This window comes from Mustelus asterias, chromosome 17 (genome assembly GCF_964213995.1).
Source record: "Mustelus asterias chromosome 17, sMusAst1.hap1.1, whole genome shotgun sequence".
Lineage (NCBI taxonomy): Eukaryota > Metazoa > Chordata > Chondrichthyes > Carcharhiniformes > Triakidae > Mustelus > Mustelus asterias.
The window spans coordinates 91,158,257-91,180,723 of record NC_135817.1 but is presented as its reverse complement, the minus strand read 5'-3'; the positions used below and the strand labels follow the sequence as shown (position 1 = coordinate 91,180,723).

The following is a 22,467-nucleotide window of genomic DNA, read 5'->3' as shown; positions in this document are numbered from 1 at the left end:
CAAGTTTTACTTCAGTTCCAGGGAAGGATATGTTGTGGTCATCCTTGCTTTTGAATTCCATCACAACCTCCCTTCTGACCCACCCAACAGATTCGTTCCCTCTGATTGCAGATTAAGTTGAGTTTCAGAAATGTATTGCTTTTTGCTCTTGGCATGATCCCATCTGCATCCATTTTAAGATGATAACTGCAAGCAACTTTTCCAACATGTCCACGTTTATTGAACTTAGTGACTATTCAGCAATAGCATGCCTGTTCAGGTTTGGGCTGCAGGGACACTCTCATCACTCCCTCACATGCTGCTGCTGCTGGTTATAAAGACAATTGCAACTGATTTCATTTTAACTTTGAGAGTAGTGGTTGGAGTGGAGATTTCCATATAAGCACTTGAACTTGCCCAACCTGGGGAGGGGAACAAAGTGCAGTCCCCATGATCAGGTTGTAAAACTAGCCAAGCTAAGGAACACTGACACAAAGTAACTTGTATTTCCAACCCAATGAAAACTTCCTTTCCAATTGCTGCGTCTACCTCTTGGCTGCCGTGTTGCATAGAGCTGTATGCTGGGTAGCCTCATGAATGTTTATGATCATATCAGAGTTCTCTCCACTCTGCAGTCCTCTACATTATGTGCAGCAGCCAATGGGATTTCCTTTTTTTCTTCTGCAGACCATCTTGATTCAAAACATCTATCGTAATCCCCAAAATAGTGCACAGACGGCAGACGGCTCACACTGTAAGTCCCACCATTGGAGATCTGGGGTTTTGGCCGTTTTGTAGAGCAGTATCTGTTGGTCTTTCCTGATTTGAGGCCAGCTCGAGCAAAGATGAGGCGTAACCATTATGTTGACATTGATCCAGGGCTTGATCATTTCCCAACAAGCACTGCTATTCAAATCGCTAAGTGTGCACATAGGTTGGCACAGTCTCCTAGGGCACCAGTATGTCCTATCCCAGTTGGGATAATTGGGCATAATTAATTTGACATAAAGAGAATGTCTCCGAAAACATCAAACCCTGGTTAGTGAGTGCTAAAAGCAGTGGCTTCGAGGCACCAGGTTTGGTGCTGGAGGTGGTTCAGTAATATCAGCTTGCACTGGGTAAGTAGAGGCTTTTCAGACCATGCATTGCTGAGATATGCCAACAACTCAAGACCAGTATTCTGATTCCGAATAACCTCAATTCTCAAATTTGTGGGGATCTCATGGTATAAAATTACAAGTAGGACAGTTTTTCCTGCATTGACTGAACTCGAGGTCTGTAGTGGTAAAGCTGCTAATTTCAGTGGTCCTGTGGCTGCACTTCCTGACGTGTTTAAAACAAAATGCATCAGAAAATAAATGGTTTTGTAGATGGTGCTCACTCTAATGCATATTTGTGAGTTTCCACCTTTGGCAAATTTCTGATTGTGAGATGTGAGCTGGTGGTCCTGCTGCTGTTATATCATGATATCTCCATGTCTTCACAGCTTTTTCAGCTAGCTTCTGATGAAAATGAAGATTCATCACTCTGCAGGGATTAACTTTTTTTCTTTTCAGCTCCCCATTTGCAGTCTACTCTCAAGTCAAAGGGCGTGAAGTAGGTTTTAAGTTGAATATTTTTAGAGATGTGGTGTCAAAACCTGTTACGTTTTGTATTTCAGACCATTGCGCTCTTGAACTTATACCGTAACCCTCAAAACTGTACCCAGACAGCAGACGGTTTCCACTGTAAGTTAACAAATGCATTTGCAGGTTGTCTAGTTGTATTTATAGTCAGGAGGGTGTGTGTTTTGTCATCCTATTCCGTACTTTGTAATGATATAGTTTGAGCAAAGTCTAGTATATGTGTGAACTTGCAATTTTCTCAACCAGGTGACTGAGAGTAAGGATGTCTGATGTATGTTCGGGTGTAAATTAAGTGAATAGTTGAAAACCCCTTTCAGCTTGGAGTTTCATGATCTGACTGAGCTTGATCCAGAGGCAGGTAGGTTGCACCAGGTGTCTTTGTATTGTGGTGCTGCCTAAGCCTTGGAACCAAGGTCAGAACAGAGCATTCAGTGCAGAAGTGACCTAGTGAAGTTATTCACCTGCAACTTCTGTTCTGAGGTTACCTATGGTAGGCAGCAGGAAGCTCAGCTACAGTGACGAGTCAGGATTTTTTCTTTGAATTAAGGCAGTTTTGGGGGTGTGGGGGGCGGGGGGAGAAGAAATGCAGCAGAAGGATTGATGGGGAACGTGGCTTCAATGATTTCTTAAATGAACTTGGAATGGGAAGTTCTTGCTGATTGCAGTCTGCAATACTAATGGCCAAAAAATGATAAAGGTAGATGATAGAGGTGGGATCCCCTGGAAGAATATGTAGTTGTTTACAAGATGCCATAATTTTAACTATCTTCAATTTGCTAACTGTACCACACTTGGGTACAACACAGATCTCGTATTTTCCAAGGTTTATTTCCCAATATAAATAGCAAAACCAGAACAAATCTGCTGCTTGTTTTCTTGTGTTGAGTGCAACTTGGCTGTGTTCAACCACAGCACAGACATTGTGGGGTCTAGGAAATCAAAGGATCAGAGACACAAACCACAGTAACGCTAACAGAAAGATGAGCTGAAACTCTTGCTGATCGTAGCTTGAGTTTGAATAACAATTAGTCAGGTCCCTGGTAATGTGTGGGTAGCACAATTGAATTATTGTTGTTTTGTGCTCTCAAATCTTTTGTTTTTGTTGGCATTCCATGGAAACGTTGGGAGATATTTTGCTCCCTTAGCAGGTTCACTGGTGATATGGGGAGCTGGTAGGAGAGTGGATTTGAAGCCATGCTGATATTGAATGTTGGAGCAGCCTCAGTGTACGATATCACATGAATCATTCCATCCAATTTTAATCATTCATGGGATGTAAGGCCATCATCTGTTACCCATTTCTGATTGTCTTTGTGGTGATGTGAGCCACTGCCTTGCATACAACCTCGTAGCTTGCCAGGCCATTTCAGAGGGCAGTTAAGAGTCAGCCAAATTGCTGCGGGTCTGGAATCTAGATCAGATTGGGTAAGGGCAACAGATTTAGTCACTGGAAAGACATGAGTGAAACAGGCAGATTTCTAGGGCAATCTGATAGCTTCCTGGTCACATTACTGAGACTGGCTTTTATTGTTTCATTAATGAACTGAGTTTGAATTCCTCTTGCAATTTGGCAGATTATCCCCCAGAGGGCAGGTCTTTGTGGTAGCTCTCCCAAGTTGACATGGAGCCAGAGTCTCTCGTCCTTTTTTGTATATGTTTTATGAACTGTCGAATTGCGCGTTTGCACTAGACAGAAAATCAAGGATGAGATAAATTACACCTTGTTCATAGTTTATGGTGCACTGGCTCACTTGAAGTCAGGCTTGGTTCTTCCATGGCTCAAACAAGGAGTTACCAGTAACTGTGAATGGTCCTTATTCAGCGTTTCCAAGATGTACAGATCTGGGGATTTTCTGCAAAGCTGTTCTGCACCACCATAAAAAGGCCCAGCTCAGTGTCTGGGATCTTGGTAGACAAATGCTGAATGCATAAACATGCTGGCTGGGAAGGTTTCTGAGGTCTGTTTTCCACACGGGGTCCCTTACTCAAATCTCTAGCCAGAATAGTTAATGCCCCACCCTTAAAACCTTTTGACTGTAGGATAGCAATTTAATGATTATGGGAAAGACATATGTAACTAAAATCCATTCCTGAGAAGATATAAATGAAAATTACTGCTGTGTTCCAAAAAAAGTCAAGGTTGAGGCAAAATCGCCTCTGATTTGTCAGCATAAGACTCTGGGCGCGAGTGGTGCTAGATCCCATGGAGTGAAGAGATCTGCATTTTGCAGCTGCAATTCCTTAGGTGAGGGTTTTGGCCTTGACTGGGGCTGGGCAAGGCAGTTGGCTTTTGGCAGTTGGCCTACTCTCTTCACTGAGCAGAAAGGACATCCTCACTGTTCTTTGTTAGGAAGCTCGGCTTGACTGAGGCTTAGATCAGATTACCTTTCTGCTAAAGATTGATACAAGGGCAAGGAGACAAACAATAACTAAACAGGTCTGGACTTGACTTGGATCCATCTGGAGTGTGAAATCTAAAGATTGTAGGCAGAATGTGATCAGTTGGCAATGAATACAGAAGCTGCAGTGGTCCTCGATTGACCAGGTCCATTTCAGTTTGGCAAACTTGTATTATTGGATGGATAATGTCCCATTGCATCATAAAGGTGCAGATTAAACACAAACTGGTCTTGTGTAGTAGGCTTCTATTCTATGTTTCCATTGTCGTTTATATTACTTTGGTGTAAGTTCTTTAATTCAGAAACCTCGGTGTGTTTGTGTCATTGCCTGTCCCCATTCTGATGTTTGCAAAAACAGTTGGTAGAGTCCTGAGTGGTCATTGTCTGCTGACACACATGTAGCCGGAGTTTAGAGACAAAGCAGTGTCTTATTTTGAGCTGCACTCAGATAATGTTATCTGATCTTACAGGAGACTAGAAGGGAATCTGTGACAGAGAAACGATAGGTTGTCACCTATATCTGCAGCATTGATTAGCCCAACAATAACTCCACACCTGTAGAAGTAGGAAAAATGACATGCTCAGAATATTCCCACACAAACGGACAGCGACAAATATTTCCCAACTTCCCATATAAGCAGGAACAGTGACATATACTGTCTCCCTGCCCTGCAGGAAGTGACACGTACTGTCTCCCTCCCCCGCAGGAAGTGGCACGTACTGTCTCCCCTGCCCTGCAGGAAGTGACATATACTGTCTCCCCTCCCCCGCAGGAAGTGGCACGTACTGTCTCCCCTGCCCCGCAGGAAGTGGCACGTACTGTCTCCCCTGCCCGCAGGAAGTGGCACGTACTGTCTCCCCTGCCCCGCAGGAAGTGGCACGTACTGTCTCCCCTGCCCCGCAGGAAGTGGCACGTACTGTCTCCCCTGCCCCGCAGGAAGTGGCACGTACTGTCTCCCCTGCCCCGCAGGAAGTGGCACGTACTGTCTCCCCTGCCCCGCAGGAAGTGGCACGTACTGTCTCCCCTGCCCCGCAGGAAGTGGCACGTACTGTCTCCCCTGCCCCGCAGGAAGTGGCACGTACTGTCTCCCCTGCCCCGCAGGAAGTGGCACGTACTGTCTCCCCTGCCCCGCAGGAAGTGGCACGTACTGTCTCCCCTGCCCCGCAGGAAGTGGCACGTACTGTCCCCCCTGCCCCGCAGGAAGTGGCACGTACTGTCCCCCCTGCCCCGCAGGAAGTGGCACGTACTGTCCCCCCTGCCCCGCAGGAAGTGGCACGTACTGTCCCCCCTGCCCCGCAGGAAGTGGCACGTACTGTCCCCCCTGCCCCGCAGGAAGTGGCACGTACTGTCCCCCCTGCCCCGCAGGAAGTGGCACGTACTGTCCCCCCTCCCCCGCAGGAAGTGGCACGTACTGTCCCCCCTGCCCCGCAGGAAGTGGCACGTACTGTCCCCCCTGCCCCGCAGGAAGTGGCACGTACTGTCCCCCCTCCCCCGCAGGAAGTGGCACGTACTGTCCCCCCTCCCCGCAGGAAGTGGCACGTACTGTCCCCCCTCCCCCGCAGGAAGTGGCACGTACTGTCCCCCCTCCCCCGCAGGAAGTGGCACGTACTGTCCCCCCTCCCCCGCAGGAAGTGGCACGTACTGTCCCCCCTCCCCCGCAGGAAGTGGCACGTACTGTCCCCCCTCCCCCGCAGGAAGTGGCACGTACTGTCCCCCCTCCCCCGCAGGAAGTGGCACGTACTGTCCCCCCTCCCCCGCAGGAAGTGGCACGTACTGTCCCCCCTCCCCCGCAGGAAGTGGCACGTACTGTCCCCCCTCCCCCGCAGGAAGTGGCACGTACTGTCCCCCCTCCCCCGCAGGAAGTGGCACGTACTGTCCCCCCTCCCCCGCAGGAAGTGGCACGTACTGTCCCCCCTCCCCCGCAGGAAGTGGCACGTACTGTCCACCCTCCCCCGCAGGAAGTGGCACGTACTGTCCCCCCTCCCCCGCAGGAAGTGGCACGTACTGTCCCCCCTCCCCCGCAGGAAGTGGCACGTACTGTCCCCCCTCCCCCGCAGGAAGTGGCACGTACTGTCCCCCCTCCCCCGCAGGAAGTGGCACGTACTGTCCCCCCTCCCCCGCAGGAAGTGGCACGTACTGTCCCCCCTCCCCCGCAGGAAGTGGCACGTACTGTCCCCCCTCCCCCGCAGGAAGTGGCACGTACTGTCCCCCCTCCCCCGCAGGAAGGTGGCACGTACTGTCCCCCCTCCCCCGCAGGAAGTGGCACGTACTGTGCCGAACATGAACTGTGGCACATACTGTCAAATTTTTGGAGATCTGTAATGACAAATTTCAAACCAAATGTTTCCTGTGTCATGGGGCAACCGGCTATAGATCACCTGGCATTGAGAATCTCACACTGAATGCCATTGAAGCCTGGCGTTTGTTTGCCCTTTATTTAATGTTGAATTGGCATTTTTGAATATCCTGAATTGTAAAATTAATCTGAGCTGTGCTGCCCGTTTTCATTTTAGTGGGGCGGAAAATTTGTCCCCTAAATACAGAATGTGTCTGTAATGAGAGCTGTAATATCCTGCTCAGTCAGACGGGTGCGGAAAGGCTTTAAACACCAAGCTATATTTGGAGTATACTAGGGTGAAAAAGGCTTGTGTTTCAGTCTATATGGTGGAAGAATGTATTTCCGAGTTTTGTGTTTGGTTTGATTTGTATAAGGGCAATCAGATACTGCAGTTTTGTTATGGTGTGGGGTTTGATAAGTGTGACTGTATGAAGCTTGCCAATTTGTGTCTCTCGTTAGGTGCTGTTGGTGATGTTGAAATGCAAGAACATTATGATGAGTTCTTTGAGGTAAGTGCCTGCTTTCTTGATTTATGTACAGTTGAGTGACAGATGATATGGAACGGGTACCTGCTTTTCTTGCAGTAAATATATCTGTTTCATTCTTCCAACAGAGTGTTGTTGATTGTCCAAGATATCAGCTGTTGGGAATCTAACCCTAGAAAACAAAGTTGTCCACAATTTGGACCAAGATTTCAGAGAATATAAATGCATTTGCATTATTGGGAGAGGAGTTTTTGTTTCTTTTAGATATAAATTCGAGACAAAGGGGGCAAAGATCTGCCTTTGGGTCAAGGTGGAAAGAGGTCATTCAGCCTAATCGATCATTGTTTGTCCTCCATAATCAAACAGTCTGAATTACATTTAACTGTCCTGTATCACCTTCAGCTCCTTTCATTTCTTGTAGCTATCCAATCTAATCTTGGATGTTGACACCGTTTCTGCTGTAACTCCTAACCTTGGAAGTGAATTCCAGGGTCTGACAACCGTGAAGCGAGTTCTCCTGGCTTCATTAAATCTCAGATGTTGATTTTATATCTCATCCCTGGCTCTTCAAATTTATTTAAGATTTTCCTTTTATCGAGTATATGGCTTGAAACCAAAAGAGAAAACGCTGGAAAATCTCAGCAGGTCTGGCAGCATCTATAAGGAAAGAAAAGAGCTGACGTTTCAAGTCCAGATGACCAGATGCTTTGACGAAAGGCCATCTGTACTTGAAACGTCAGCTCTTTTCTCTCCTTACGGATGCTGTCAGACTGCTGAGATTTTCCAGCATTTTCTCTTTCGGTTTGAGATTCCAGCACCTGTAGTAATTTGCTTTTATCACATGGCTTGTCCTTCTCAACCTGTCAGGATTAATTTCCCCTCTGCCACTTCGTTTACTAATTACTGATGCAAAATAGTTGTTAGAACTTGTGTTTTTATCACTTACAAATTGACAACTCTGGCGGTTCAACATTGTCTTTAAAGATTCTCTTTACTGCACTCTTTCTTTTGCTATTGGTTCTGATCATCTAGTTTTCTCTTTTTCGTCTTTAAAATTATTAAGGGTTAGGGTTAAAACAATTTTAAATTGTTTCTCACACTTAGAATCATAGAATTTTCCAGCACAGAAGGAGGCCATTCGGCCCATCATGTCTGTGCCAGTTATTGAAAGAGCCACCAGCTAGTCCCGTTCTCCAGCTCCATCTCCGTAGCTCTATAAATTAATCGTTTTCATGTATGTTTCCAGTTCCCTTTTAAACCTCCAATGGAATCCACCTCTGCCACTCTCCCAGGCAGCACATTCCAAATCCCAACAACTGAGTAAAGAAGTTTCTCCTCATCTCACTCCTAGCGCTCTTGCTGGTCATCTTGAAATTGCAACCCATAGTCACTGAAATACCAACTAATGGAAACAGAATATCCTTTACCCTGTCAGAATTGTTCATACTTTTGAACACCTCAATAATGTCACCTCTTGATCTTCTCTGCTCAAAGGAGAATAAGCCAAATTTCTCTAATATTTCCTTGTGTATCAAATTCCTCATTCCTGGTGTCATTCTAATAAATCTCCTTTGCACTCTTTCTAGGGCTTTAACATTCTTCCTTAAATAAAGTGCCCAGAACTGAACATTGCTCCAAATGTAGTCTGATTGATGATTTGCAGAGGTTGAACATCACTTCCTTGCTTTTATATTCTATGCCTGTAATTATAAACCCAAGAATCCTATGAGCCTTATTAACTGTATGAACTTGCCTGGCCACCTTTGGAGAATTCTGCTCTTGAATCCCGAGGTTCCTCTGCTCCTGTACTCCCCTCAAAAGCTGTACCATTGGGCCTGGATTGTCTCCTCATGCTTCTTCTACCAACGTGCATTATCTCGCATTTCGCTGCATTGAAATTCATCTGCTGGGTGTCTGGCCACTTGGCCAACTTGTCAATGTCCCTTTGAATGCTCAGCGTCACCCTCAATTCACTATTCTCCCTAGCTTACTATCATCTGCAAATTTAGAGATTTTGTCCTCAAAAGTCATCTCTAAATTAATTACATAAATCAGAAAAAGCAAGGGTCCCAACACTGATCCATGGGGAACACCACTTTCAACTCATCTCCAGTCTGAAATGCCCATCTCTACCTGCCTTCTGTTTCCTATTTCTTGCCCAACTTCTAATCCATGCTGCCAAGGACCCATCAACCCCAAGCATTTCTAATTTGTTAACCAACCTGCCTTGTGGCACTGTATCAAATGTTTTCTGAAAGTCCAAATATACAACACCCACGGCATTCCCCCATCCACTGGCTGTGTCATCTCATCAAAGAACGCAATTAAGTTTGTCAGACATGACCTGCCCTTAACAAAGCCATGTTGACTGTCTAGTATTAATTATTTTTCTCTGTATATTTATCTTATCCGATATTATGGCCTCCATCAGTTTTCCCGTTATTGATGTCAATATCCTTTGCCCCTTTCTTAAACAATGGTGGCACAGTGGTTAGCACTGCTGCCTCACAATGCCAGGGACCCGGGTTCAATTCTGGCCTCGGGTCACTGTCTATGTGGGGTTTGCACATTCACCTCGTGTCTTGTGCTTTTCCTTCGGGTGCTCTGGTTTCGTCCCATAGTCCAAAGATGTGCAGGTTAGGTTGATTGGCCATGCTAAATTAACCCTAGTGTCAATGGGATTACTGGGGTAAATATGAGGGGTTACGGGAACAGGGCCTGGGTGGGATTGTGGTTGGTGCAGACTCAATGGGCCGAATGGCCTCCCTCTGCACTGCAGGGATTTATTTGCAATCCTCCGATGACCCTGGGACTAATCCTGTGTTCAGAGATGTCTGCAAAATTTCGGTCAATGATTCTGCAATTTGTTTCCTTACCCCTCTCCGCAATCTAGGATGCATCCCATCTGAGCCTAGTGACTTCTCTACCTGGAGTGCTGCCAGTCCTTTTAGCACGTCTTCTTTATCTATCACTATACTGTTCAGCTGCTCACACTTTCAACTAGACCATTGTCACATTGTCTAATTGGTAAAGACAGAAGCACGGTACTCATTTAATATCTCTGCCATACCCTCCGCTTCAGTGAGCAGTTTATCCTGCTTGTCCCTGATAGACCCCACTCTATCCTTCACTAATCTTTTACCGTCAATATGTTTGAAGAACATTTTACTATTTGTTTTAGCTCAGCCTACCAACATTTCCTCATGTTTCCTCTTGAGGCCCAGACCAGAAGCTTCAACGTATATTATAAAGTTAGCCTGGACCCCAAGTTTTGCATTTGATTTTGGCATTAGGGTGAGCGAAGGGTGTTTCACTCCAAGTCTGATTCAAGTGACCCACTAGGAAGCTTTTCTCAAAACGAAAACTTTATGTAAGAACACAGTTAGAATATAATAGAATTAGCATAGCCTTTACCAGTTAAAATATTTAGATGTGACAAAGTATAATCCTTAACAACTAGCTATCTCTTTTTCCAATTTAAAACAATACACCATAGACATATACCCTTCTTCAGAATTGATTAGCACAAAAACAAGTATGCTCACATGCTGCTGGAATTTCAGCCTTTTAACACTTCTGGACAGAGATCCAGACAGCAGTTTTCAAAACAGCAACTCTCCGAGAAAGATCCACTCTCATACAGCAGAATCTCTAAGAAAGAAACTTATCTCCTGACAGATTTCAGTCTCCAACTTCAGAGAGAGATTTTTCGATAATGGCCTCATGGTCATCATTCGACTTTTAATTCCAGATTTTTATTGAATTCAAATTTCACCACCTGCTGTAGTGGGATTTGAAGCCGGGTCCCCAAAGCATTACTCTGGGTTACTAGTCCAATGACTATGCCACGGCCTCTCCTAAAACTTGAAAGGTGCAAGTCTTGATGCTGTAGAGAAACTAGGGGATCTCTGAATGCAAATACATCAATCACTAAAAGTCGTGTGACAGATTATCATGCCCACAAAAAAAGCATGCACTAGGTTTTACCCCCAGGGGGATTGAACTGAAAAGTTGAAGTTACATTGAAGCTGTGTTTAATGTTGATCAGAGCACACTGTATTGTGTGTAGCGCTGGTTGCTATAAAAAGTATAGAGACCAAGAAGATTTTAAGAATGATGCCACCTCAGGAAAGGATTGGCAGGCTGGGTCTCTTCTCGCTTGAAACGGAAGTCTTTAAAATTTTGATGAGTGAGTGTGAGAAGAATGAATCCTCTGGAGAAAATCATCAATGTAAAATGTTAACAAAAAAATTCAGAAGAACTGCATCCAAGGAGTGGTAAGAATATCGAACTTGTTACCATCTGGCAGGACTGGTTGGGCCGAATGGCCTGTAGGCATTCCTAAACTGTGGTTTATTTTTAAATGCAGTGTACGTTCTGTGCCATTGTGCACATTTTCCGAAATATTCCAATGTTGTCCTACAGTTCTGTGGTAAAATCTTCTTCCACCTCGATCAGCTCAGCCTTTTTAAACTCAGAAGACCAGATGAGATGAGGGCGGCACGGTAGCACAGTGGTTAGCACTGCTGCTTTACAGCTCCAGGGACCTGGGTTCGATTCCCGGCTTGGGTCACTGTCTGTGTGGAGTTTGCACATTCTCCTCGTGTCTGCGTGGGTTTCCTCCGGGTGCTCCTGTTTCCTCCCACAGTCCAAAGATGTGCGGGTTAGGTTGATTGGCCATGCTAAAATTGCCCTTGGTGTCCTGGGATGCGTAAGTTAGAGGGATTAGTGGGTAAATATGTAGGGATATGGGGGTAGGGCCTGGGTGGGATTGTGGTCGGTGCAGACTCGAGGGGCCGAATGGCCTCTTTCTGCACTGTAGGGTTTCTATGATTCTATGAGATTAGAGCTAAATTTTATACAGTTTGCATTTCCAGTAGAATCTTATCCCAAGGTGCTCACCACATTTAACTCATCTACATCTTGCCTGAGATCAGTTAACTTGCTTGAGGAGGGTGATCCGTACACATTTTTAAAAATTCTATTTACTATATCTGTCCCAGCCATGAGCAGCCACTAACTAATAGGAGAGTGGCTGCTTAGGATTGCTGAAAAAAGAATTTGTTTCGAAGCTTTCTGTCTTGAACTCATCAGGACAATCTCAAGGATACCAATGCAAGAAGAAGCAACAACTTCACACTGCATGAAAAGAGAGTGCTAATTGGCTGGCAAGTGGACTGTGATGGGTAAAGGCATTGCCATGAAGAATGCATTAGCTGATGGTGACTGACAGTTAACTGCCAAGCTTGAAATTTATACCAGGCAATTTGACTCTGGTTAGTGCATTGTCCTGATGAATAAACTAGAAAATGGCAATTACTTATTTGGTTTAGCTGAAACAGGTGCAACAACCGGGTAGTTGTGGTGGGTGACTTTAACTTCCCCCGTATTGACTGGGACTGCCTTACAGCCAGGGGCTCGGATGGAGAACAGTTTGTTAGAGGTGTTCAGGAGGGCTCTTTGATACAGTATGTTGACAATCCAACCAGGTAGGGGGTCATACTAGACTTGGTATTGGGGAATGAGCCAGGCCAGATGATCGCTGTTTCAGTGGGGGAGCATTTTGAGCTTAGCAACCATAATTCCATAAGATTCCGGGTAGTCATGGATAAGGACAAGAGCGGCCCCCGGGTGAGCGTGCTTAATTGGGCGAGGGGCAAATATATCCAATTAGGCAGGAACTGGGGAAGGCGAATTGGGAGCGGCCATTTGAGGGCAAATCCATGTCTGACATGTAGGAGGCTTTTAAAGTCCGGTTGTTTGAAGTGTAGGACAGGCATGTCCCAGCAAAAATGAAGGATAGAAATGGCCGGATTTGGGAACCATGGATGACAAGGGAAATTTTAAGCTTGGTCAGAAGGTAAAAGGAAGCATTCGCTGGTCTAAGCATCTAAAAACTGACGAAGCCCTTGAGTATAGTGGAAGTAGGAAGGACAAGCCTACAAGAGGAGAGGCTGTACTTGATCTGATACTGACCAATGAACCTGGACAGGTGTCAGATCTCTCAGTGGGAGAGCATCTTGGGGATAGCGATCATAACTCTATCTCCTTTAGGCTTGCATTGGAAAAAGAGAGGATCAGGCAAGCTAGGAAAGTGTTTATATGGAGTATGGGGAAATATGAAGACATTAGACAGCAAATTAGAGGAGTAAATTTGAAGGAGGTATTCTCGGGGAAATGTACTGAAGAGAGGTGGCAGTTTTTCAAGGAATGTCTGTCTAGAGTTCTACACGACAACGTTCCGAGCAGACAGGGAGGTGTTGGTCGGTTAAAGGAACCATGGTGCACGAAAGCTGTGCGGGACCTAGTCGAGGAGAAAAGGAAAGCGTACAAAAGGCTCAGAGAGCTTGGCGAAGATAGGGATTTAGAAGAGTATACGGCTTGTAAGGACTAAAGAAGGAAATTAGGAGAGCCAGAAGGGGTCACGAGAAGGCCCTGGCAGGTAGGATTAAGGAGAACCTTAAGGCGTTCTATAAATATGTGAAGAGTAAAAGGATGAGACGTGACGGAATAGGGCCTATAAAAGGTGAAGGCGGGAAAGTCTGTACGGAACCAGTAGAAATGGCAGAGGTGCTCAATGAGTATTTTGCCTCAGTTTTCACAGAGGAGAAGGACCTGGGTGGATGTACTGCGGGCGTGCGGTGGACTGAAAGGATTGAGTATGTGGACTTTAAGAAAGAGGTTGTGCTGGAATCTTTGAATGGCATCAAGATAGATAAGTCGCCGGGTCCGGATGGGATGTACCCCAGGTTACTGTGGGAGGCGAGGGAAGAGATTGCAGAGCCTCTGGCGATTATCTTTGCGTCGTCGATGGAGACGGGAGAGGTGCTGGAGGATTGCGGATGTGGTTCCTATTTTCAAGAAGGGGAATAGGGATAGCCCAGATAATTACCGACCGGTGAGTCTAACCTCAGTGGTTGGTAAACTGATGGAGAAGATCCTGAGGGCCAGGATATATGAGCATTTAGAGAGGTTTAGTATGCTCAAGAATACTCAGCATGGCTTTGTCAAGGGCAGATCGTGCCTTACGAGCCTGGTGGAGTTCTTCGAAAATGTGACTAACCCCATTGACGAAGGGAAGGCGGTAGATGTGGTTTATATGGATTTTAGCAAGGCGTTCGACAAGGTCCCCCATGCAAGGCTTCTAGAAAAAGTGAGAGGGCATGGGATCCAAGGGGTTGCTGCCCGGTGGATCCAGAACTGGCTTGCCCAAAGGAGGCAGAGAGTGGGTATAGATGGGTCTTTTTCTAAATGGAGGTCGGTCACCAGTGGTGTGCCCCAGGGATCTGTTCTGGGACCCTTGCTGTTTGTCATTTTCGTAAATGACCTGGATGAGGAAGCGAAGGGATGGGTTGGTAAGTTTGCCGACGACACAAAGGTTGGTGGGGTTGTGGATAGTCTGGAGGGATGTCAGAAGTAAGAGGGACATAGATAGGATGCAAGACTGGGCGGAGAAGTGGCAGATGGACTTCAACCCAGATAAATGCATCGTGGTCCATTTTGGTAGGACAAATGGGATGAAGGAGTACAATATAAAGGGAAAGACTCTTAGTACGGTAGAGGATCAGAAGGACCTTGGGGTCCGGGTCCATAGGACTCTGAAATCGGCCCCGCAGGTGGAGGAGGTGGTTAAGAAGGCGTATGGTGTGCTGGCCTTTATCAATCGAGGGATTGAGTTTAGGAGTCCGGGGATAATGATGCAGCTATATAAGACCCTCGTCAGACCCCACTTGGAGTACTGTGCTCAGTTCTGGTCGCCTCACTATAGGAAGGATGTGGAAAAGATTGAAAGGGTGCAGAGGAGATTTACAAGGATGTTGCCTGGATTGAGTGGCATGCCTTATGAGGATAGGCTGAGGGAGCTCGGTCTTTTCTCCTTGGAGAGACGAAGGATGAGAGGAGACCTAATAGAGGTGTATAAGATGTTGAGAGGCATAGGTCGGGTGGACTCAGAGGCTTTTTCCCAGAGTGGAAATGTCTGCTACGAGAGGACACGGGTTTAAGGTGCTGGTAGGTAGGTACAGGGGAGATGTTGGGGGTAAGTTTTTCACACAGAGGTTGGTGGGCGCGTGGAATCGGCTGCCGTCAGGGGTGGTGGAGGCGAACTCAATAGGGTCTTTTAAGAGACTCCTGGATGAGTACATGGAGCTTAATGGGATGGAGGGTTATAGGTAGGTCTAGAAGGTGGGGATGTGTTCGGCACAACTTGTGGGCCGAAGGGCCTGTTTGTGTTGTAGTTTTTCTATGTTTCTATGGAATTAGGAGGGCTAAAAGAGGCCATGAAAGTCTTTAGCAAACAGGGTCAAGGAGAATCCCAAGGCTTTTCATACATATATTAGGAGCAAGAGGGTAACAAAAGAAAGAGTAGGCCCACTCAAGGACAATGGAGAGAAGTTATGCGTGGAACCACAGGAAGTGGGTGAGATCCTTAATGAGTATTTTATATCGGTATTCACCAAGGAGAAGGACATTCCGGATATTGAGGTCAGGGATGGGTGTGTGAACGCTCTAGAGAATGTCAATATATAGAAAAAGGAAGTGTTGAGTGTCGGGAGATAGTGGAAGCAGATACAGTAGTGACTTTTAAGGGGCGTCTTCACAAGTACATGAATAGGATGTGAATAGAGGGATATGCGACTGGATCCTAGACTGCCTAACCCACAGACCACAATCAGTAAGGATAGGTAATGATACCACCGGTGCCCCACAAGGCTGTGTTCTCAGCCCCCTGCTATACTCCTTATACACCTATGACTGTGCGGCCAAATTCCCCTCCAACTCGATTTTCAAGTTTGCAGACAACACCACCATAGTGGGTTGGATCTCAAACAATGACGAGACGGGGTACAGAAATGAGATAGAGAATCTGGTGAACTGGTGCGATGACAATCTCTCCTTCAATATCAGTAAAACAAAAGAGATAGTCATTGACTTCAGAAACGTAGTGGGGGCACATGGCCCTGTCTACATCAATGGGGATGAAGTGGAAATGATCGAGAGCTTCAAGTTTCTAGATGTCCAGATCACCAAACAACCTGTTCTGGTCTCCACGCCGACACTCTAGTAAAGAAAGCCCACCAATGCCTCTACTTTCTCAGGAGGCTATGGAAATTCAGCATGTCCACTACGATTTTCACCAGCTTTTACAGATGCACCATAGAAAGCACCCTTTCCGGATCCATCACAGCTTGGTATGCTTTCTGTTCTGACCAAGACTGCAAGAAACTACAAAGGGTTGTGAATGAAACCCAGTCCATCACTCAAACCAGCCTCACATCAATTGACTTTGCCTACACTACAAGGTTGCCTCGGGAAAAGCAGCCAACATAATTAAGGACCACACGGACCCCGGACATTCTCTCTTCCACCTTCTTCCATCGGGAAAAAGATACAAAAGTCTAAGGTCATGTACCAACTGACTCGAGAACGGCTTCATCCCTGCTGCCATCAGATTTTTGAATGGACCTACCTCTTATTAAGTTGACCTTTCTCCTCCCCCTGTTGGTAACTATTAGGCACCCTCTCCTTCTGCCTTATGTACTCTCTGAATGGTTTTTTTTGTATGTATTCTTTTTATTCATTCGTGGGACATGGGTGTTACTGCTTCACCAGCATTATTGCCCTTGGAGGGCAGTGAGAGTCAGCCACATTGCTGTGGCTCTGGAGTCACATGTAAGCCAGACCAGGTAAGGACGGCAGATTTTCTTCCCTAAAGGAGTATTGTGTATAATTCTGCTTGCCACACTACCAGAAGGATGTTGATGCATTGGAAAGGATGCAGAAAAGATTTACCAGGATGTTGCCTGGTTTGGAGGATATGGACTATGAAGAAAGGTTGAACAAACATGTAACAATATTCGAGGCATCTGGATAGATACATGAATAGACAGGGAATAGAGGGCTATGGACCACGTAGAGGCAAGAAAATATTAGATTACAGAGGCATCTGTTAGCACAGACTTGATGGGCCAAAGAGCCTATTCCTGTGCTGTGCTTTGTTCTTTGTTCCAAAGGACATTAGTGAACCAGATGGGTTTTTCTGACAATTGACAATGGTTTCATGGTCATCAGTAGATTCCTAATTCCAGATATTTTTTATTGAATTCCAATTCCACCATCTGCCGTGACGGGATTCGAATCCGGGACCTAGAACATTAGCTGAGTTTCTGGATTAATAGTTTAGCGATAATAGCACTAGGCCATCGCCCTCTCCTAAAGAAATCATCATCATAGAAACCCTACAGTGCAGAAGGAGGCCATTCGGCCCATCGAGTCTGCACCGACCACAATCCCACCCAGGCCCTACCCCCACATATTTACCCACTAATCCCACTAACCTACGCATCACAGGACTCTAAGGGGCAATTTTTAACCTGGCCAATCAACCTAACCCGCACAAGAAACAATACTTTTCGCTGTATCCCAATACATCTGACAATAATAAATAATTAAATTCAATTAGAGCAAGATTACTGGGGGAAAGTCAACTTCAATGGCAATAGATCTCGACCAAATAAGTTGGATTGAAAAGAAAAATGGCAGCTCAACCATGGGCTATCGTCAAAGAAGTGATGATATGAACAAAGTCACGGTATTTTCCCATGAAAGGAAAAGCTGGGCAAACAATTGCAGAGCTCCCTGGATGACAAAAGAGACAGAGATGAAGACAAGGTGTTAATGACAAGTGTAAGGTGGGTAACAGAATTGAGAACTAGGCTGAACAAAGAATGTTAAGAGGGTAAATGAAAACGCAAATAAGAGAAGCAAAGATAGAGTGAGAAAAGAGACTGGCAGCTCATATAAGACAATCTCAAGTTGATAAAGCATCAGGACCAGAGGACTATAAAACGTAGAAGCAGAAGTAGGCCAGTCTGCTCCACCATTCAATGAGATTAGACTGATCTGATATGATAATCCTCAACTCCACTTTCTACCTTATCCCTATAACCCTCAATTCCCTTACTGATTAAAAATCTGTCTGTCTCAGCCTTCAACATACTTGACCCAGGCTCCACAGCCCTCTGCAGTAAAGAATTCCACAGATTCATTCCCCTCAGAGAAGAAATTCCTCCTGATCTCTGTCTTAAATGGGCAGCTCCTTACACTGAGATTATGCCCTCTGATTCTAGCTGAGATGCATCCATGGATGTTGAGGGAAGTGAGCGGAAATTGCAAGGCACTGGCTATAATTTTCTAGACTTCCTTACACTCGAATAGTCCCAGACTACCCAGGCGGCACGGTAGCACAGTGGTTAGCACTGCTGCTTCACAGCTCCAGGGTCCCGGGTTCGATTCCCGGCTCGGGTCACTGTCTGTGTGGAGTTTGCACATTCTCCTCGTGTCTGCGTGGGTTTCCTCCGGGTGCTCCGGTTTCCTCCCACAGTCCAAAGATGTGCGGGTTAGGTTGATTGGCCAGGTTAAAAATTGCCCCTTAGACTCCTGAGATGCGTAGGTTAGAGGGATTGGCGGGTAAAATATGTGGGGGTAGGGCCTGGGTGGGATTGATGGGCCGAATGGCCTCCTTCTGCACTGTAGGGATTCTATGATTCTATGACATTTGGAGAAATGCAAACATTACACTATTATTCAAAAAATGTTGGAAAGATAAATCTAGCAAGTCAGTTTAACGTTGGTGGTAGGGAAACATCTAAAAACAGTAATTTGGGACAAAATTAATACTCATGGCCAAAAGATTAATTAGGGAGATCAGCGTAGATTTGTTAAGGGAAAATCATTTTTGAAGAAGTCACAGGAGGGCTGGCAGTGGTATTGCTGCTGTTGTAGTTTACATGGACTTCCAAGTGGAAATTTCATACAGTGGCACACAACAGACTGAGCAAAGTTATAGCAATAACAACGTAGATATGAAATTGGATCAGTGACAGGAAACAAAGGAAGGTTTGTAATGGAGTTCTCCATGGTAGCGTTGTTAAACCTTTGCTTTTGTATTTATTAATGGCCTACATTTGGGAACGCTGGGCACAATTTCGAAACTTGTGGTTGATGCAAAATTTGGATGTATTATAAACTGAGGGTAGTGTAGAGCTACAAAGAACAGAAAAGTACAGCACAGAAACAGACCCTACGGCCCTCCAAGCCTGTGCCAACAATGATCTCCTAACTAAACTTTAAAAAAAACCTTCTGCCCTTACTCGATCCCTATCCCTCTGTTCCCTCCCTATCCATGGACCCATCCAGATGCCTCTTAAATGTTGCTAATGTGCCTGTTTCCACCACCATCTCTGGCAGCGCGTTCCAGACACCCACCACTCTCTGCATGAAAAACTTCCCCACACATCTCTCTCAAACTTTCCCCCTCTCACCTTGAACTTGCGCCCTCTTATAATTGACATTACCATCCTGGGAAAAGCCTCAAACTTCAAAAGGATATAGACAAATTGCTGAAATGCCAGACTGATGGCAGACGAAGTTCAACGCAGAGATGTGTGAAATAATTAATTTTGCTGGGAATAATTTTAAAGGGGGTGCAGGAGCAGAGGGACCTTTGTGTATATGTCTGATAGGACAGGTTGAGAACATGGTTAATAAAGCACACAATCATAGATTTCATTGGTAGGGGTATAGAGTTCAAGAGCAAGGGGTTTGTGTTAAATTTGGATAAGACAATAGTTTAGCCTTAACTGGCATATTGTCTAGTTCAGGCTGCCACACGTGAAGGCATTGGAGAGAGCACAGAAAATATTTTCAGAAATTGGTTCCAGAGATGAGGAAACTGAGCTGTGAAGATAGATTGGACAGTAAGAAGTCTCACAACACCAGGTTAAAGTCCAACGCGTTTATTTGGTAGCACAAGCCACAAGCTTTCGGAGCGCTGCTCCTTTGTCAGGTAAGTGGGAGTTCTGTTCACAAACAGGGCATATATAGATACAAACTCAAAGATAGATTGGAGACATTAGGACTGGCAGCTGACATAAGAGAATCTCAAGTCTTATACAGGCATATGAACAATCAAAAGGAGTAAAGCTAATTCAGGTCCAGAAAGAGCCTTCCTTGGCAAAAAAAGGCTGAAAGGACACTTGACAGAGGTATTCACAATCATGGGTCTGGACAGGGTAAATGAGAAATCTGTTCCCATTCATGAAGATGTTGAGAGCAAGAGGGCAAAGTATTAAAGTAATTGAGAAAAGAAGCAATAATGACATCTTCACTGAGTGGTTAGGATCTGGAATGTAATGTCTGAGAATGTGATGGACCTTACCCTGCATTAAGTTGATCTTTCTCTACACCCTAGCTATGACTGTAACACTACATTCTGCACTCTCTCCATCTCTATGTACGGGGTTATCCAATAACAGAAAGCTGCCATCAAACCAAAAAGATATTCTATCTACATACAAATGAGTAAAATGGCATGTGACTTTCAGTGCCAGTGTGATGCTGGGTGAATAGGATGTACGTTCTAACGACTGATGGATTATATCAAACAAACAGAGTAGTGAGGTCAGGAATAAGGTTTCAAGGTCGCAGGAGTGTACCGGCAGGCAGGAAGGTGGTTTGAAGTGTGTCTACTTCAACACCAGGAGCATCCGGAATAAGGTGGGTGAACTTGCAGCATGGGTTGGTACATGGGACTTCGATGTTGTGGCCATTTCGGAGACATGGATAGAGCAGGGACAGGAATGGTTGTTGCAGGTTCCGGGGTTTAGATGTTTCAGTAAGATCAGGGGAGGTGTGGCATTGTTAGTCAAGGACAGTATTACGGTGACAGAAAGGACGTTTGATGAGGACTCGTCTACTGAGGTAGTATGGGCTGAGGTTAGAAACAGGAAAGGAGAGGTCACCCTGTTGGGAGTTTTCTATAGGCCTCCGAAAAGTTCCAGAGATGTAGAGGAAAGGATTGCAAAGATGATTCTGGATAGGAGCGAAAATAACAGGGTAGTTGTTATGGGGGACTTTAACTTTACAAATATTGACTGGAAAAGCTATAGTTCGAGTACCTTAGAGGGGTCGGTTTTTGTCCAATGTGTGCAGGAGGGGTTCCTGACACAGTATGTAGATGGGCCAGCAAGAGGCGAGGCCACATTGGATTTGGTACTGGGTAATGAACCAGGCCAGGTGTTAGATTTGGAGGTAAGTGAGCACTTTGGTGACAGTGACCACAATTCGATTACGTTTACTTTAGCGATGGAAAAGGATAGGTATATACCACAGGGCAAGAGTTATAGCTGGGGGAAAGGAAATGATGATGCGATTAGGCGAGATTTAGGATGCATAGGATGGGGAAGGAAACTGCAGGGGATGGGCACAATTGAGATGTGGAGCTTGTTCAAGGAACAGCTACTGGGTGTCCTTGATAACTATGTACCTGTCAGGCAGGGAGGAAGTGGTCGAGTGAGGGAACCGTGGTTTACTAAAGAAGTTTAATCTCTTGTGAAGAGGAAGAAGGAGACTTGCGTAAAGATGAGGTGTGGTCCCTATATTCAAGAAAGGGAACAGGGACAGCCCGGGAAATTACCGACCGGTGAGTCTAACCTCAGTGGTTGGTAAGTTGATGGAGAGGATCCTGAGAGACAGGATTTATGATCATCTAGAGAAGTTTAGTATGATCAAAAGTAGTCAGCACGGCTTTGTCAAGGGCAGGTCGTGCCTTACGAGCCTGGTTGAGTTCTTTGAAAATGTGACCAAACACATTGACGAAGGAAGAGCGGTGGATGTGGTCTATATGGACTTCAGCAAGGCGATCGATAAGGTCCCCCATGCAAGACTTCTTGAGAAAGTGAGAGGGCATGGGATCCAAGGGGCTGTTGCCTTGTGGATCCAGAACTGGCTTGCCTGCAGAAGGCAGAGAGTGGCTGTGGAGGGGTCTTTCTCTGCATGGAGGTCAGTGACCAGTGGAGTGCCCCAGGGATCTGTTCTGGGACCCTTGCTGTTTGTCATTTTCATAAATGACCTGGATGAGGAAGTGGAGGGATGGGTTGGTAAGTTTGCTGACGACACCAAGGTAGGTGGTGTTGTGGATAGTTTGGAGGGATGTCAGAAGTTGCAGCGAGACATAGAATGCAAGACTGGGCGGAGAAGTGGCAGATGGACTTCAACCCGGATAAGTGTGTGGTGATCCATTTTGGCAGATCCAATGGGATGAAGCAGCAGTATAATATGAAGGGTACCATTCTTAGCAGTGTAGAGGATCAGAAGGACCTTGGGGTCCGGGTCCATAGGACTCTTAAATCGGCCTCGCAGGTGGAGGATGCGGTCAAGAAGGCGTACGGCGTACTGGCCTTCATTAATCGAGGGATTGAGTTTAGGAGTCGGGAGATAATGCTGCAGCTTTATAGGACCCTGGTTAGACCCCACTTGGAGTACTGCGCGCAGTTCTGGTCACCTCATTACAGGAAAGATGTTGAAGCCATTGAAAGGGTGCAGAGGAGATTTACAAGGATGTTGCCTGGATTGGGGGGCATGCCTTATGAGGATAGGTTGAGGGAGCTTGGTCTCTTCTCCCTGGAGAGACGAAGGATGAGAGGTGACCTGATAGAGGTTTACAAGATGTTGAGAGGTCTGGATAGGGTAGACTCTCAGAGGCTATTTCCAAGGGCTGAAATGGTTGCTACGAGAGGACACAGGTTTAAGGTGCTGGGGGGTAGGTACAGAGGAGATGTCAGGGGTAAGTTTTTCACTC

At 45.8% G+C, this 22,467-nt stretch overlaps 1 protein-coding gene across 2 annotated transcripts in view; it reads left to right on the top strand.

Annotated features, from left to right (window-relative positions):
• The window catches only part of u2af1 (U2 small nuclear RNA auxiliary factor 1), a 288,331-nt gene that overhangs the window by 216,308 nt on the left and 49,556 nt on the right, over positions 1–22,467 (top strand). The window contains exons 1-3 of one of the 2 annotated variants that reach the window (XM_078233100.1): positions 664–733; positions 1,640–1,706; positions 6,802–6,851. In XM_078233100.1, the coding sequence (XP_078089226.1) occupies positions 6,822–6,851 (30 nt within the window). In that variant the 5' untranslated portion in view covers positions 664–733; positions 1,640–1,706; positions 6,802–6,821. Of the gene's footprint in view, positions 1–663; positions 734–1,635; positions 1,707–6,801; positions 6,852–22,467 lie in introns of those variants that run through there. The other variant, XM_078233101.1, reaches the window with a different exon arrangement.